This window comes from Aphelocoma coerulescens, unplaced genomic scaffold (assembly GCF_041296385.1).
Source record: "Aphelocoma coerulescens isolate FSJ_1873_10779 unplaced genomic scaffold, UR_Acoe_1.0 HiC_scaffold_75, whole genome shotgun sequence".
Taxonomy (NCBI): domain Eukaryota; kingdom Metazoa; phylum Chordata; class Aves; order Passeriformes; family Corvidae; genus Aphelocoma; species Aphelocoma coerulescens.
The window spans coordinates 50,783-67,289 of NW_027184061.1; the positions used below are offsets into that span (position 1 = coordinate 50,783).

The 16,507-nt window shown below is 59.6% G+C and overlaps 1 protein-coding gene across 1 annotated transcript in view; it reads left to right on the forward strand.

The window, feature by feature from the left end:
• LOC138102420 (zinc finger protein 436-like) overlaps nt 1–15,623 on the forward strand; it is a gene marked incomplete at its 3' end in the record, with an annotated part of 47,520 nt that extends 31,897 nt beyond the window's left edge. Inside the window, exon 3 of the mRNA XM_069000131.1 lies at nt 15,060–15,623. Within this exon, the coding sequence (XP_068856232.1) occupies nt 15,060–15,623 (564 nt within the window). The remainder of the gene's footprint in view (nt 1–15,059) is intronic.
• Between the last annotated feature and the right edge of the window lie 884 nt (nt 15,624–16,507).

Genomic DNA, 16,507 nt, shown 5'->3' on the forward strand with positions numbered 1-16,507 from the left:
CCGCGAGACGCGGCCGTCAGCGCTCGGCCCGGGGCCAGGAACGGCCCCCGAGCGCCGCTCAACCGCCCCGGGCCGGCCATCCCCACATGGGGGCTCTTTTGGAGGGGCCACCGGCGGCTCGGGGCCGGCGGCCGCGCTCAAGAGCGGCGGAGCTCGGAGCGGGGAAGACGCTGCGGAGGCGGCGGGAGCGGCCGCGCCGCCTGTGTCCCCGGCGGGCCCCGGGAGGAGCCGAGGCCGGGGCCGGGCTCGGGGTCGGGCCAGCCGGAGCCAGGGGCTGGCGATGGTGCCCAGGAGCCAGGCACTGATGCCCGCCCAGCAGCGCCACAGCCAGGACGGCGAGAGCCGGGCGGAGGCGGGACCGCGGCGGGACGCCCGGGGGCGGGGAGGGGGCAGCCCCGCCCGGGGCCGGGGGCGGGCCGGGGGCATGGCCCGGCCGGGCCTGGGGAGAGGGAGGCCGCGGGAGGGGGGGTTGGGGAACGAAAGGGAGAGCGGGAGAGGGTGCGAGACACTGGGAGAGGGAGAGGAGGAGCAGGAGAAGGGACGCAGAGGGTTCGTGGACTCGCTGCTTTTGCGCTGCTGCCGCTGCTGCCGCTGCTGCCGCTGCTGCCGCTGAAGCGCTGGGAGCGTTTGTCCGCGTGTCCGTGTGTCCGGTGCCCGTGTGTCCGTTCCCCCCCGCGCGCCCCACGGCCGAGCCCCGCGCGCCCCGGGGCAGCACGGGCCGCTCCGCTCCGGGGCCGAGGCGGAGTCCCGGAGCATCTCTCCCTCCCGCAGCCACACCAAACCCGCTCGGCCATTGGCAGCAGTTTTGCACACGTTTCCCTTTGAAGGGCTCCTCTCTACCCCCATTTCCAAGGAGTCTCCCTGGGGTTTTGGCACCTGCAGCGACAGGGCAGCGATTGGGCTTCAAACGTCAAGAAAGACATGGAGGGGCTGGAGCACGTCCAGAGATGGGAATGGAGCTGGGGAAGGCTCTGGAGGACTTCTGAGGGGCAGCTGAGGGATCTGAGGGCGCTGAGCCTGGAGGAAAGGAGGCTCAGGGGGGACCTGGCTCTCTCCAAGTCCCTGACAGGAGGGGGTAGCCAGGAGGGGTGGGGCTCTGCTCCCAAGGGAAAGCACGAGAGGAAATGGCCTCGGGGGAACCTTTGGGGTGGATGGTGGGGAAATTCTCATCCTCCGTGTCTCGACAAAGGGGGAGGGGGGCAGGGGTGGGGCACGACCTGGGGACACGGGGGTGGTGACGCTGGGCTGGGGACACGGGAAAGGGCACGGGAAGCCAAAGCCCCGCTGAGCGCTGGCGCTGGGCTGGCACGGGGTGAGCCGGCAGCAGGGCCCCGCAGCCCTGAGGGACTCGCCCTGATGGCCGGGGAGTATTGATCCTGGTCTCTAAAACATGAGACTCAATAAAATATCATTAAAAGATGCCTCCTTCTCCTTCTCCTCCTCTCCCATCCCTTCTCCTGCTCCCCCCGGGCCCAGCGCCCACCCTTGGCCCCCCGTTTTCCCAGCGCGGTCGCATCCCGCGGGAGGAGCCGGGATGGAGCCGGGACAGGTCGGGCTGGGGCAGCGCTGGGCTCTGGGCCCGGCCTGGGCTCCCCCCACGCGCCCCCTCCTCAAATTCCCCTGGCGGGGGGCGCTGGGGGCGAGGGGGGGGCGCAGGTGGGGTCCGGGTGGGGAGCGCTGAGCGCTGCGGGTCTGCCTGGCAACTGGTGAGTCACCAGCGCCGCGCGCTCTGATTGGCTGAAGGTTGTTCAACGCCTGCTCTGATTATCTGATACTCGCGGGGAATTTTGGTTGGTCGTTGGGGGCTGTGGGGCGGCTTAAGGGGGGGGTCTCTGCGCCTTCGGGGTTCGTTGGTGCCGATTTGGGGTTCAGGTGCCTCCCAAGGACCCCCCGGGGGGGATGACACAGGGGTGACACACGGGGGTCCCCATTCCCGATCCATCCTGGGGCCGGTTCTGCCCCCCCCACTCCTGGTCCCCCCGCGGGATCCCCCAAAGTCCCTTCCCACTGTTGCCCAATAAACGGGACCGGGGCGAACTGGGAACACTGGGAGCAGCCGGGCAGGGGCAGAGTGACAGCGAGGCTGGGGGGACACACGACCCCCCAAAATCATCGCGGGGATGGGGCGAGGGTCCCGGCCGGGCCCGAGGCCACGGGGAGGGGCTGCGGCCGCCGGCGGCTCAGGAGCTCTGTGGGCAGAGCAAAGGGGGTGACACCCGGCTGGGGGGCCCCGGAGGGAGCACAGAGCTCCGGGGGAGGGGGGACACGACCCCCGGGCCCCTCCCATCACCTGCTTGTGCAGGTAGAAGCCGAGCCCCAGCGCCAGGAAGACGAAGCCCAACACGAAGCCCCCGATCCCCGTCAGGGGGCCGGGGGGCAGCTTTGGGGGGGGGAGGGCAGAAGGATCCGGGAAACGGCAGCGGCTGCTGGGAAGGGACCGGAATGGACTGGGACAGAATGGGATGGACTGGGACAGAATGGGATGGACTAGGACGGAATGGGACAGGAGGATACACTGGGACCAGGATCAGGACTGGGCAGGGCCACATTTGGAGCACCAGGGATTATACTGGGATATATTGGGACCACACTGAGGGCTACTGGGAACATGCTGAGGCCCAATGGGTGCTGCTAGGATATACTGGGAGTGATTTGCATCATACTAGGAATGACTGGGATTGTACTGGGAGTGACTGGAACCACAGTGGTGGTGAAAGGGTGCAATTGGAAAGATGCAGGGGGCAACTGAGATCATCCTGGGAGCAGCTGGCCCATACTGGGGTCATACTGGGATCATACCGGGAGTGACAGGGTCATGTTGCAGTGACTGGCCTAGTGCTGGGAGCATCTGGGAGTGACTGGGATCATACTGGGGGTGACAGGAATCAAACCAGACTCATACTGGGAAGTTACCTGGAATCATACTGGGGGTGACTGGACACATACTGGGATCATGCTTAGAGCAACTGGGACCATGATGGGGACAAAAGGCATCATAGAGGGACTGACTAGGAGTGACTGGGTTCATACTGGAAGTGACCAGGGCCCTACCTTACTCTACTGGGAGGGACTGAGAGTGAAAGGAACCCTACAGGGCATGACTGGGAACAACTGGGACCATGTTGGGGGCAACTGGGATCTTATTGGGAGTGACTGGGAACATAAAAGCTTGAGTGGAGTTTTTATCCCGTGGCATTCCCGGGGAGTAGCAGCAGCTCCACGCCCCCAGCCCGGGGGGTGGGAGCAGGGGAACCGCTGGCAGCACCTTCGGGGCACAGCCGAGGGCTGGGGGGCTCCTCCCCCACTTCATTTTCTCTGCCCAATTCAAATCATCCCCTCCCATTCAAATCCCCTCCATTCACATTTTCTCCCCACCATTAAAGTTTCCTTGCCCCAATTCAACTTTTCTCCCCAATTAAGCCCTGAAGCCCCTCCCCACCCCCGGCTCCTCCCGGCAGGACCCAGCCGGGACCTTCTGGAAACAGCAGCGGAAAGAGTTCCAAAATTCCTCATTACTTCCATCGATTTCCTTGGTTTCTGGGGCATTTTCCTGCGGCTGCTCCGGGCCATGGCTGAGGGGTCCCCTCGGGCTCCAGCCCCTTTTCCAGCCCCTTTTTCCAGCTCTTTTTCTCAGCTGACCCAAAGCTGTGGATTTTGAGGGGCGGGAAGAGTCGCTCTGCTCGGGGGTCCCCGCGGTGCCCCAGGGAGGCCCCGAGGCCGCAGCGCGGTTCCCTCGGGCCCCTTGGAGCGTTTGGAATCTCCAACTCTCAGCAATCGCTGTGTTGGGGTTCAATCCCCCCTGCAGGGTTTTCCCCCAGCCCAGCTTCCTTTCCAGAGGGTTTTGTGGTTTTGCTTCCAGCCGGGGCCTGAGGGCACCGGAGCGGCCGCGGGTGCCGGGGCAGGAAGGGCTGAGGGACAGCAGTGCTCCACAAACCTCCGGGAGGGGGACAAGGGCTGGAGGGGGCAAAGAGAGAATAAGCACGAGATTTTAGAAAAAGAAAAAAAATCCAGTAAAATATAGATGATATCTAAAATATAATAAAAAGAACTCTGAATAAAGAAAGTAACAGCAGAGCTTCTTCTCCTGGGACTTTGGGTTTCTTGTCTGAGCTGCGAGCTGGGTGTGAGCCAGAAACCAGTGGCTGGGAGAGACATTGCTGCTGAAGCGCTTCCTATGGCCAGAACTAAAGTGTCGAGTATCAAGGAACAGTTTGAGAGGTTACAGAAGCGCCAGCGCTCCCGTTGGATTCCCTCGTTTGAAGCTGAAAGCGGAGCTCCATCTGTGACTCTGCTTTGTAAGGATTGAATGTAAAACTCCAGCTCAATCCCCGTTTCCCTCCCTCCTCTGGCCAGCGGCGCACGGAGAAGGGATGGGAGTTTCGGTGAGTCCGTGCTTCCCCCGGAGGGACAGGAATCCTTGCCGTGTCCAGCGGGGGTCCCTCCGCAGCCGTGCGGTCACTCCCCGGCCCGGCCCTGAGGCGCGGGGCAGTCGCGGGGCAGCCGCGCTCCGGCCCCGTCAGCGGCAGCGCCGCTTCGTGCCGGGCAGGAGCGGCAGAAGGAGCCGGGCGGCGGCGGGGGCTGAATCCCGGCAGGAGGAGGAAGAGGAAGAGGAAGAGGAAGAGGAGGAGGAGGAGGAGGAGGAAGAGGAAGAGGAAGAGGAAGAGGAAGAGGAAGAGGAAGAGGAAGAGGAAGAGGAAGAGGAAGGGGAAGGGAAAGGGGAAGGGGAAGGGGAAGGGGAAGGGGAAGGGGAAGGGGAAGGGGAAGGGGAAGGGGAAGGGGAAGGGGAAGGGGAAGGGGAAGAGGAAGAGGAAGAGGAAGAGGAAGAGGAAGAGGAAGAGGAAGAGGAAGAGGAAGAGGAAGAGGAAGAGGAAGAGGAAGAGGAAGAAGGGGCCGGGTCGGCCTGCGGTGTCCGATGGCCGGGGAGCAGCGGGGAGGCCTCGGGGAGCGGCGGCGGGCGGGGCTCTGTTGGAGCCGCCCCGAGGGGTTTGTGCCACGCCGGGTCCCTGAAGGAGTCGCTCAGCGGGACGGGCGAGCTGGGAACGAAAGGAAATACAGAGAAGAGAATAAAATACAACCAAAGAGCCGCACCGAGAGGCGTCTCCCCCGCCCGCGTCTGAAGGAGCTGCACCGAGGGACGGGCGGAGGGTGAGTAGAATAAAATCCAGAGAATGGAGTAAAATAGAATAAAAAACTGCACCGGGATGTCCGCGGCGCCCGGTGTCACTCGAGAGCCGCACGGCGGGACGGGCGCTGTCGGGTGTGGCTAGAAGGGCAGCGCCGAGGAGGGTGAGAGGTGAGAACAGAAAAAACAATAGAGAGAATAGAATAAAATGCAATGAAAGAGCCTCACCCGGGGATCTCCGCAGCCCCGAGTCACTGAAGAGCTGCACCGAGAGAGCGACGAGAGGTGACGGTGGTGAAAAAGCCGCACTGGAGGGGCTTGGGATGGGAGGTGAGAATGGACTAAACTCGAGAGAACAGAATAAAAAAATAACAAAAACCCCGCACCGGGAGTGGCCGCTGCCCGTGACTGAAAGAGCCGCACCGAGGGACCGTCGGGGCAGCACCGGGGGCTCTCGGCCGCCCCGTGTCACCGAAAGAGCCGCAGCCGGGGGGAGTTCTGGGGTCTCCTGGAGCCGCCCCGAGTGATCTCGGCCGCCCCGAGTCACTGAAGGAGGCGCAGCGAGGGACGGGCGGGGCGCGGCCCGGATCGAGCCCCTCCAGCTGCGCCTCGAGCGGCGACCCCGCGGGACCGCGCCGGGGCCGGGCGGCGGCGGCAGCCGGAGCCGGGAAAGCGGCTTGGAGCGGCGGAGACGAGCGGGGCGTTCCCGACCAGCTCCGCTCGGCCCTCGGGCACCGGGGGGTTCCGGGGGTTGTTCCCGACCAGCTCCGCTCAGCCCTCGGGCACCGCGCTGGGGTCGCCGCGCACTTTTCACCCCCGGCCGCCCCCACGGGCCGGGCCCCGCGGCTCCCGCTGCCGCCGCCTCGGCCCCGCCGAGCCCAGAAACCACGAAAAATCGCTGGCATGCACTAAAAAAGCTTTTCGTGTGCAGTGATGGGTGCGGGGGGAGTCCTTATGAACTCCCCTCCCCTCAGACCCTCCCGGGCACCGTCGGGCATTAGCGCAGCTCCCGGGGCCGTGTCCCTGCCACACTTGGGTATTAAATCCGACAGATCTGAGGAGCGGGCACAGCCCTAGAAACCAGGGCTTTGCCCTCGGGAGCTTGGAGCTGCACGAGGGGGATAAAGGATCCCCTGCACTCACCAACGCCCCCAGAGGCAGCTCTGGCCCCCGTAAGAACGGGGCTGTATTTGGGAGAGGCAGGATGGCTGGGATGGGGTCTGGAATGAGACAGACACATGTTGGGGTGAAGACGTTTGGGGGATCCGGTTCCTGAGGAGGTTTTGGGGCACCCTCCAATCCTGAGGGATGTGTTACTGGGAGGGGGGACACACCTGGCTCTTGCACTTGGAGTGCGGCTCCACAGGGAAGGACATGGGGAGCCCATTTTAGGGTAGATCCTGCTGCTTTCCACCAGTTTTGGGGGTTGTAAACTCCTTTGGGAGATTCCCCGGTCATTTTCGGAGGTGGAGGTGAGGCCTTTTTTGGGAGGATCCTGATGCTTTCCACCACTTTTCGGGGTTCTAAATGGCTTGTGGTGGAACCACTTTCATGGGTTCTGATGCTGCCCACCTGTCCTCTGCACTGGTCCGGACTGGTGCTCCCAGTGCCGTGTGGGGCAGGGCCATGGGGACCCCTCCACAGCACAGCCTGGCTGCTTTGGGGCTGGCAGCTCTTGCCTGGCGCTGGCCATGGGGCGTGTGCTGGCAGCTGGGGCCGTACCGGTGGTACTGGTGCTGCTGGGAGCTCACGGGTCTGGGGGCCAGCAGGACTCGGGTGAATGTGGGTGTCTCAGGGGTGTGGATGGGACAATGGGAAAATACTGAGAGAGGTGGGAAAAAGGGAGGAAGAGAGCAGAAAATGGGAGCTGGAATGCCCAGACCAGGAGTCCAGCCCAGGGGTCTCTGGCCTGACTGCCCCCAGCAAGTGGCTCCCACAACCCCTCACCCTGTCCCCAAAATCCCTTGGGATCCCCCACCCATCTCTGTATTCCCCTCTCCAAAATCTCCCAGCTCCGGCGGTGAGACCAAAGGGGGCCAAGCCGCAAACTTTTTTCTCCACACAACAATCTTCTCACTTTTCCCCTTCCTGGCTTCCCCCACAGCAGCTGGGAGCAGCCAAGAGCCCAGCGCTGCTCCAGCCTGACCGGCCCCAGCTCCATCCCTGCTCCTCCCATGGGATGCGATGGGTTTGGGGGGAGGGGGCCAAGGGTGGGCACTGGGCCTGGGGGGAGGAGGAGAAGGGGTGGAGGAGGAGGGATGAAGGAGAAGGGGGAGAACGGACAGGAGGAAGAGCAGAAGCAGGAAGTGCAGGAGGAGTGGGAGGAAGAGGAGGGAGAGAGGAGGAGCAGGAGCAGGAACAGGAGGAGGAAGAGGAGGCAGCACGTGCGTCCATCGCTCCCCGTATCTGCAGCCCCCCTGCCCCGAGAGCATCGCCCCCCCGCATTCTGCAGGGGACCGGGGAGGGGAAGCTTGCCCCAAATATCTTGGGTGGTCCCTGGGAGGGTTTTTTGGGGGGGGTTCCCGCTGGTGGCTCACAGCAGAGCCCTGGCCATGGGTGGGGGGATGCGGGGTCTCCCCCCACGTGTGGGTTGGTCTCCCTGGGTCAGGCTCTGGTACCATGTGGCGATCACCCGGTCACAGTGCAGAGTGAGTGGGACACCGGTTTCAGGGACACCGGTTTTGGGGACTGCCTGGGAGATCCAGGTTTGGGGGAAGCCCGAGAGTCACGGAGTGGGAAGAGCAGAGAGGGGTGATCCCGCAGCTGTGGGACCCCTTGCAGCCTGAAGGGAGGGGGAGGATGGAGAGCAGCGGAACCAGGGACCCCCTGGACACTGAAGTGGGGAGCCTGGAAAGGGGGGACCCCTGGGATTCCCCAGACCCCTCGTAGCCCAGAGAAGGCGGGAACTCCGGATATGGGGGAACCTCAAAATACACAGGACCCCCAGAAACCCAGAGAGAGGGAACTCCTGAGAGGTTATTTTTGCTGAATCTTGGCATTTTCTGTTTGAATTTGGATCTCTTGGGCCAAATCTTGATATTTTCTAAATTTTTGGGGTGAGGGAGGGAATCCTGTTGTTTCTAAGGTTTATTGATCTAAATGTTGATGGTTTGGTTTTTTGAAGGGCAGAATTTTCCTATTGTGGAGGAGTTTTTCCTGTATATCAAGATTTTGGGAGTTTTGGGGCTGTGTCTTTGGGGCTTTTGTGGCTGGATCTTAATATTTTGGAGGGTTTTATGGACACAAATGCCTGGTGACTTCTAGAGATGGACTTGGGCTGGAGGAACCCCCAACCTAACACACTCACCCCTTGTTTTTGCCCTGAAAACAGGATTTGTCATTCCAAAGCCATGGCCGGATGGAGAAGGAGGCTGCAAGAAAGAGGAAGATGTCCCGGGACCCCCAGGCAGGTGGGGAGGAAGTCACTGCCCCTTTCCCCCTCTCTCCTGCTCCATCTCCCAGCCCAGCATCACCCCCAGCTGCAGGACAACCCCGCTGCCGACGCCGTCCTGCTGGGGATGGACTGGGGGGATCTCCCTCCCCTTCCCTATGGCACGGAGGCAAATCCCATCCTCTCCTTCTCCACTCTCCTTCCTCTCCTCGTTCTGTCCTTATTCCTTCCACTTTCCTTCCTCCTCTCCTTCCTCCCTGGTTTCTTCTTCTTGTTCCTTCCTCTCCTTCTAGCTTTTCCTTTTCCCTTCTCCCTGTCCCTTCCTCTCCTTCTCCTTCCTGCCCCAGGCACTGAGCTGCAGATGGAGACTGGGGGGAACAAATCCCTGTGGCAGAACCTCGTGGAAGAGGCCGCTTTGAGCAGCTCCTCGATGCAGGAATCCAGCGGGGAGGAAAAACTGAAGAGATCCACGAGGAGTGGCTGCAAACCCAGCCCAGGGAGCTGCGAGGAGGAAAGACCCCCCGTGAGACAGAAAGGCAGCCGGAGATCCAGCCACAGCTCAGAGCTGATGGAGAAGCCTCAGGGTGGAGAGAAGCCCCACAAGTGCTTGGAATGTGGAAGAGATTTGGAAATCCACGTGGATGCAGAGATCCCCCGCAGCCCCTGGAGGAGCCCCCACCAGAGCAGGGGGATGCCTGAGGAGAGGCTGTGACCCCGTGGGAGACCCGTGGACAGAGGGGCCCCGTGGAGCAGCCTCTCCTTGCAGGACTGACCCCGGGGCAGAGTGACCCCCGGGGCTGCAGCAGTGTGAGGGGACTGCTGCCCGTGGGACGGACTCAGGGTGGAGAAGTTCCTGGAGAACTGTCTGGTGGGAGGGAGCCCAGAGTGCAGCAGGGGAACGACTCCTGTCTCTGAGCAGCGGGAGAAGGCACCGGGGATGAACTGAGCATGGCCCCAATTCCCTGTGTCCTGCACTGCCGGGGTGGGAGGTGGAGCTGGAAGGAGGGAGGGGTGGGAGGAAGAAGTTCGGAAGGGTCTTCTTCTACTTCGCATTACCCTGCCCTGAGCTTTTGGAGTTTTGTGCCACAAATCTCTCCCCTCGTGCACTCAGCCAAAGGGGTTTGGGGCGGTTTTCCCTTTTTCGGGGAAATCAAAGCCATGCACTGATGCTCCGAATTAGAGGCGGGAGTCGGGAGGCTGCAGGGCTTCCCAAGGAGCCGGAGGCAGGCAACACGCAGGGCTGGGCAAGTCGGGCCGGGAGCAGCGGAGAGCTTTGTTTCCCTTCCCAGCTGAATGGCGGCTCGGGCCGGGCCCGTTCCAGGGCTGTTCCTCAGCTGCGGCTTTCCCCTCACGCAGCCCGGGGGGCGCTGGGAGCGCGGGGCGAGGCTGGGCCGTGTGCAGAGCCCGCCCCTCGCTGCGATTGGGCGGTGCTGCCGTCAGTCGTGGTTCTGGCGCGCTGATTGGTCGGAGCGGGGAGCAGCCCGGGCCCGGAGCCGCCGGCAGGGCGGCCGTGGCGCAGCAGAGGCGCCATTGGCGGAGCGTCTGTGCGGGCCCGGGAGCGGCGGCGGCGGCCGGAGCCCGGTGAGGCGGCGGCGGAGCTCGGAGGCGGCCCCAGCGCAGGTGGGAGCCGCGCTCGGTTCTGGCGGGGCTCGGCGCTGGCTGCGGGCGGAGGGGGCGGCAGGGGGCTGGGGCGGGTTCGTTGTGCCGTGTGGGCGCCGTGTTCGCCCTGGCGTGAGGGCGCTGCGGGAGCGGCTGCCCGCGCTCTCCTTGCCGCTGCTGCCTCGGCAGGAGCCGGTGCCGGAGCAGCGCTGGCTCGTCCCGGCTGCTGTGGGTAGGACAGAGGTGGCTGCCCCGTCGGCGGGAGTGTGCGGGAAAGTTCCCGTGGCCAGAGGTTTGTGTGCCCAGAGGAGCCGGAGGAGTCCTGTAAAAGGAACTTTATTCCTGGAGCAAGGGAGAGGCCACGGGGCATTTCCCGTGGGCTCTGTCCAAGTGTTGGAGGATGCAGCCTCCTTTTTCTCCCGATTTCCCGGCCGCATCTCCGTGTCCCTTTCCCCCGTGGCTGAGGTCCTTGGAAGGTACAGACTTCCCGATGCGCCTGCTGCATGTGCCCCTTAATGTGCACCCCCACTTTGTATTACATCCGATATTCATGGCTCTGTTAAGTTTTATTTCCTTTGTTCTCTGTTTCCCCACTTTTCCTTGGCCATCTCTTTGCCAAAAGCAGTTTGAGTCATTTAATTTTCCACAACCTCCTGGTCCTTCTGCTGGAAGAGAATCTGATGCCATCCCAGGGTGAAATGTGGCAGCTCCGTAGGCCCTGGAGAAGGAGAGCTGTGCGCTCCCTCTGCCGGCATCCAGGATCGGCTCCTCCTGCTCGGGGCGGGGGGGATCAGCGGCTCGGGGAACCCCTCCTGCCCCGGCCTGCTTGCGCCTCTCCTCGGGCTCTGGCCCTCGTCTGCACCTCACCCCTTCTGCTGTGATTCAGAAAGAACAGAGAAAAAGAGAGCGAAAGAGGAAGGAAGGAAGGAAGGAAGGAAGGAAGGAAGGAAGGAAGGAAGGAAGGAAGGAAGGAAGGAAGGAAGGAAGGAAGGAAGGAAGGAAGGAAGGAAGGAAGGAAGGAAGGAAGGAAGGAAGGAAGGAAGGAAGGAAGGAAGGAAGGAAGGAAGGAAGGAAGGGAGGAAATAGAAACATGGGAGTGGATTGGTGGGTGAGAAGGTCAGGAGCTGGAGCTGTGTGCTTGGTTATGATTTGGAGGACAGCTTGTAATCTAATGATGCATTGAAATGATCACTGGGTTCTCTGGCACCTGGTATGAATTTGTTCGGGTTCCCAGGGGCTGCTCCATGGTGTTGTAGGATTTGTTCTGGTGGCCGTTCATCTTTTCCCCATTTTCGGGCACTCCCTCCATCCAGGGATGCATCAATTGACCGCTTTTCTCTGATTAAATCATCACATCCTTGGATTCCCAAGTGATTTCGCTGACCTTGTGGCAGCAAAAGCAGCCCAGTGGTCAAACGCACCCTGTATAACCCAGACAGTGCCAGCAGATGTTGGAGTGGGGAGAGGGATGATTCCCCCCCGCTTTTGTGAGTGAAGTTCTCCCAACATTCTCCGTTTGCTGTTTTCCTTTGCAGCTTCAGGGATTTCTGTTGCAGAGTCCGAGATGCTCAGTGTGGGCTCTGCCTTTAGCGATGCAAATTCCGTCTGTGCAGGGAGGCAGAGCTTGGGGTGAGGGGCAGAGGGAATCAGCCCAATTCCTCTGGCAGGCAAGGAGAGCCTGGGACATTGTGCACACTTCCCCCAGCAGAGATAATTTGCATTTCTAAAGCTCCTCTGCTGGCTGCCTGGAAGGAAGCTTCTCCTCCAGGGCAACCATCAGGTGACTCACAAGTGCCCTCCCCAGAGCTGCTTTCTTTTTCTTTTTCTTTTTCTTTTTCTTTTTCTTTTTCTTTTTCTTTTTCTTTTTCTTTTTCTTTTTCTTTTTCTTTTTCTTTTTCTTTTTCTTTTTCTTTTTCTTTTTCTTTTTCTTTTTCTTTTTCTTATGTTTTTTTAGCTCTTTATGAGTTAAAGGGTCATCTTTAAACCTCTTCCAGTTTTGCAAAATGCTGCCTACAGGTGAACATTGAAAAACCCATTCTAAAATTCTCCCATCACTAACAGCCACGCACACACATACACAGAAAAACGCCTAAACCAATAAAGATTTTTCTACTTCTTCCCCTAAGACTAAAAATTGACTCTCACACCCCTGGCCCAAACCCAGCTGACAATGTCAGAGTAGGATTATTAAGAAAAAAAATTCTAGTGATATAATCCTGTCAACAAAACTCCTGGAAGAACAAAAACTCTCCAACGACCTTTTTAGTGTTAGAGGATCAAGGCATTACTTTATTCTGGCCAGGATGTGCAACAGAAATCATTTCATCCACACAGAGCCCGGGTGTGCAGAGAAAATCATTCCATGGCACACGAGTTTTACTCGATTTTTCCTCAACTTTATACAGTCTAAACCCATCGAAATCCGTAGGTTTAATGTTCATTGGTTCCAAGTTGGGTAGTTCTTAGTATTTGGTTTCCTGTTGGCCCCGGATTGCTTGGCCTCTGATGTTCATTAGGTCCACACTCCTTGATTTCCTTCTCAGCCTTTTCCAGAGCAGGGGTCTCCAGCTGTGCCGGGGGCAGTGTCTGGGGTAGCTGTTCCTTGATGTTTGCTGATGGGCGTTGATGTTCTGTTGATGGGCGTTATCTTTTGGGTATCTTTTGGGCTATTCCCAGTCTGTTGAGATGTTAAGCTCATCTCTGTTGAGTGGTGTAACTTCCCTTAAAGTCCCCAGGCAGGGTCTGTGCCAGCCGAGCTTCCTGTGGAAGAGATTTCACAAGAGACAGGATTCTGGCCACAGACTGCTTGAAACAGACATCCCTGATCTCCACCCCCCACTAGGTCGGGAATTAGCAGGGGGAGGAATTGCAAACCTCAATTCCAGGGAGATAATTGAATATCTGCCCTGGGTCTGGCTCTTCTTCTTGCCAAAGCCAATGGCAGCAGCCGTACCCGTGGCATCTCACTGTCCGTGGGTGCTCATCCTCTGACAGCTGCTGAGCTTTCTGCAAAATCATTCGTTTCTCCAGTGACCCAAACAAGATCAATGAAAGTAAATCCTGATCCTTCCACATCCCGCAGCCTCCTGGGGGCCGGGGGCCACTGCCGGCCCTGCCCGGGGGGTGTTGGGGTCAGGCAGTGCCCGGCGCTGAGCCCCGGCTGCCCCACAGCCCCGGCCCGGCCCCACAGCTCCCCACAGGCCCCCAGCCCGTGCTGCCCTGTCCTGCTGCTCCCCGCCACAGAGAAACACCCTAAAATCCTGAACTTCTTTTTCTGTCATGTCCTGGAACGCGGGGATACAAAAGATCTGGATCAGCTGGCAAATGTTGAGGATAAGATGGCGCTGAAAAGCATCCCAGTCCTCACTTTTTTCACTTCCTCCTCTTTTCCATCTTCCTTTTCCTTTCTTACCACATAGATTCCTCCTGCTGCTGTTTGCCTTAACCATATTCCTGCACACTCCCTTCAACCAATCCCTTCCCAGCACACCAACACCATCCGTCCCCTGTTGCTGAGACCCCTTCTCCACTTCCCATTTTACCCTGCTGGGTGTCCATGTCCTTAATTAGCTCTGGGAGAATGTGCAAACTGCCTTTTGATTAGGAAACGATGTCCATGGTTCTGTTCAGGCTTTGTTGTTGTTCTGGAAGTTGAGGAATTGAGCAGGAGCTTGGTTGAGCAGCAGTGTGTGTCAGTCAGTGCCATTTTGTGGAGCTGCTGGTTTGTGCTGTCACTTGCTTGTGTGCAAGTGCGTGTGGCTGTGTCCGAGCAGATTCAGAGCATGTGTTTGTAAGGAGGCGTTGGTGTTGTTGGTTCGCTGGGGGTGCCCGGTTTTCGGGACATCCCCCCTGGAGCAGGGTGTCCCCCCTTGGTGCAGGCGCGGCCCTCAGGCAGCGCTCAGCCAATCAGAAGGCGCGGCGCTGGTGACTCAGCAGTTGCCAGGCAGAGCCGCAGCGCCCGGCGCTCCCCAGCTGGAGCCCACGTGTGGCCCGGCCTTGGCGCCCCCCGCCAGGGGAATTTGGGGAGGTGGGAGGGGGGGAGCGCCAAGGCCGGGCCGGGCCGTGCTGTGCTGGCAGAAGTGGCTGCGGCGGGGGCCGAGTGCGGGCAGGAGCGGCCGAGAGCCCAGCGCTGCCCCAGCCCGAGCTGCCGCAGCTGCATCGCTGCTCGTGCTGTGCGATCCGAGAGCTCTGGGGGGCAGAGCGAGCCAGGGCTGGGTGCTGGGCCTGGGGGGAGCAGGAGAAAGGCTGGAGGAGCAGGGCTGGAGACCAGAATGGTGAAACGATGGCCGTGGGAGCAGCAGGTGGGATTCTGCAGGAGAAGGAGTAGTGTGAGGAAGAGGAGTGTGAGGAAGAGTAGGGATACAGGAGGAGGTGGAAGAGGAGGCACCGCAAGGTTCCAGCACTCGCTGTATCTGCAGCCTCCCCCCAGCCCCAGGAGCGTTGCCCCCCCCATCCAGCAGGTGATCAGGGAGGGGGATCCACGATTTTCCCAGGGGTGAATCTTGGTGTTTCTGAGGTTTATTGGGCTCCATGTTGGTGCTTTGGCTTTTTTTCAGGGGCTGAATGTATTTGTATTTTGGAGGAGGTTTTAGCTGAACTTGATGTTTTGGGTGTTTTGTGTCTATGTCTTGATGTTAGTGGGACTTTTGGTCTGATTCTTGGTGTTTTGTAGGTTTTTACAGACACAAAATACTTGGTGATGGACTCGGGCAGAAGGAATCCGCAGCCTGAGGCGCTCACCCCTTGTTTTTCCCCCCAACCCAGGATTTGTCATTCCCAAGGCATGGCTGGATGGAGGAGGAGGAAAAGCCCCGGAGATGCCGCACGAGGAGGGGCTGCAAACGCAGCCCAGAGAGATCCAAGGAGGAAAGAGCCCCCCTGTGCCGGGAAGGCAGCCAGAGATCCAGGGGGAGCTCGGAGCTGGGGGAGAAGCGTCAGGGTGGGGAGAAACCTCACAAGTGCTTGGAATGTGGGATGGGCTTCAGATGGAGCTCCAGCCTGATCCGGCACCAGATGATCCACACTCAGGAGAGGCCCTACGAGTGTGGGGAATGTGGGAAGGGCTTCAGCCGGAGCTCCAGCCTGATCCAGCACCAAAGGATCCACACTGGGGAGAGGCCCTACAAGTGTGGGGAATGTGGGAAGGGCTTCATCAACAGCTCCCAACTGATCCAGCACCAGGTGATCCACACCAGGGAGCAGCCCTATGAGTGCTTGGATTGTGGGAAGAGATTCTGGTGGAGCTCCAGCCTGAGGGCACACCAGCGCACCCACACCGGGGAGAGGCCCTACGAGTGTTCTGAGTGTGGGAAGAGGTTTCCAAGGAGCTCCCAGCTCCTCCTACATCAGCGCATTCACACGGATGAGAGGCCCTTCCGCTGCCCCTACTGCGGAAAGGGCTTCAATCAAAACTCCAACCTCATCAGCCACCAGCGTATCCACACCGGGGAGAGGCCCTACCAGTGTCCCGAGTGTGGGAAGAGCTTCTCCAGGAGCTCTCACTTGACCCAACACCAACGGAGGCACCGCTAAGGGAAGCCCTGCGAGTGCCCCGAGTGCGGGAAGAGCTTCGTGCGCTGCTCCAGCTCCATCCCCCGTGGGAGGATTGGCGTTGGATGATCCCCACTGACCCCCGTGGGGCAGAGCCCTGGTGACCCCCGTTCTGGGTGATCCGCGCTGGGTGGGGGGAAGGTGTTGGAGAGATTTCTTTGCCTTCTCCTTGTGCTGCTGGGATTTGGTTGGTAATAAATTCCCTCCCTGTGCCCAGGCTGGGTCTGTTGTGCCCGTGCCGGTGCTCGGGGTGGGATCTCTCCGGGACCTTCTCTCAGCTCCTGGGCCTTTCCTTGCATTTCCTGTTGAAACATAGAGGAAACAAAGATTTTAGTCATAGGCTTGGGATTTCAGTTGTAGGCTTGGGCCCAGTGAGGGTTAATCAAAATAGTTAGGAGAGCTGGACTTGAAACAGAGTTTTAGATGTTAGTAACTGATTACCAAATAACTGATGATCTGTCATTTGCATGTTTGTTTAGCTGTGCCTAGAATAAGGAGCAGAAACATTGATAAGTTGGTGTATAGAATAAAGACAATCACCAATTTCCTCCCTTTGTGGGAGCCCATCCAAAAGTCATGCAAGAGGAAACTTACAGGTCACTAAAGTAATTAGAATTGTTAAAACTCAAGAGAAGCAAAATGGTCAAAATGAGGAAGATAAGTTACTTCATCTTCTTTGGGACCACTGACCCAATTCAAGACCACCGACTCAATTCAGGACACACACTACGCATGCTTAATGACATTTAAGCTCATTTCCATATGAAGAGGAGAATGGGAGGTGTTAATGTTATGAATATACATTTGTATTTTGGATATTCATAATATTTGGAAATAAAAGGTAT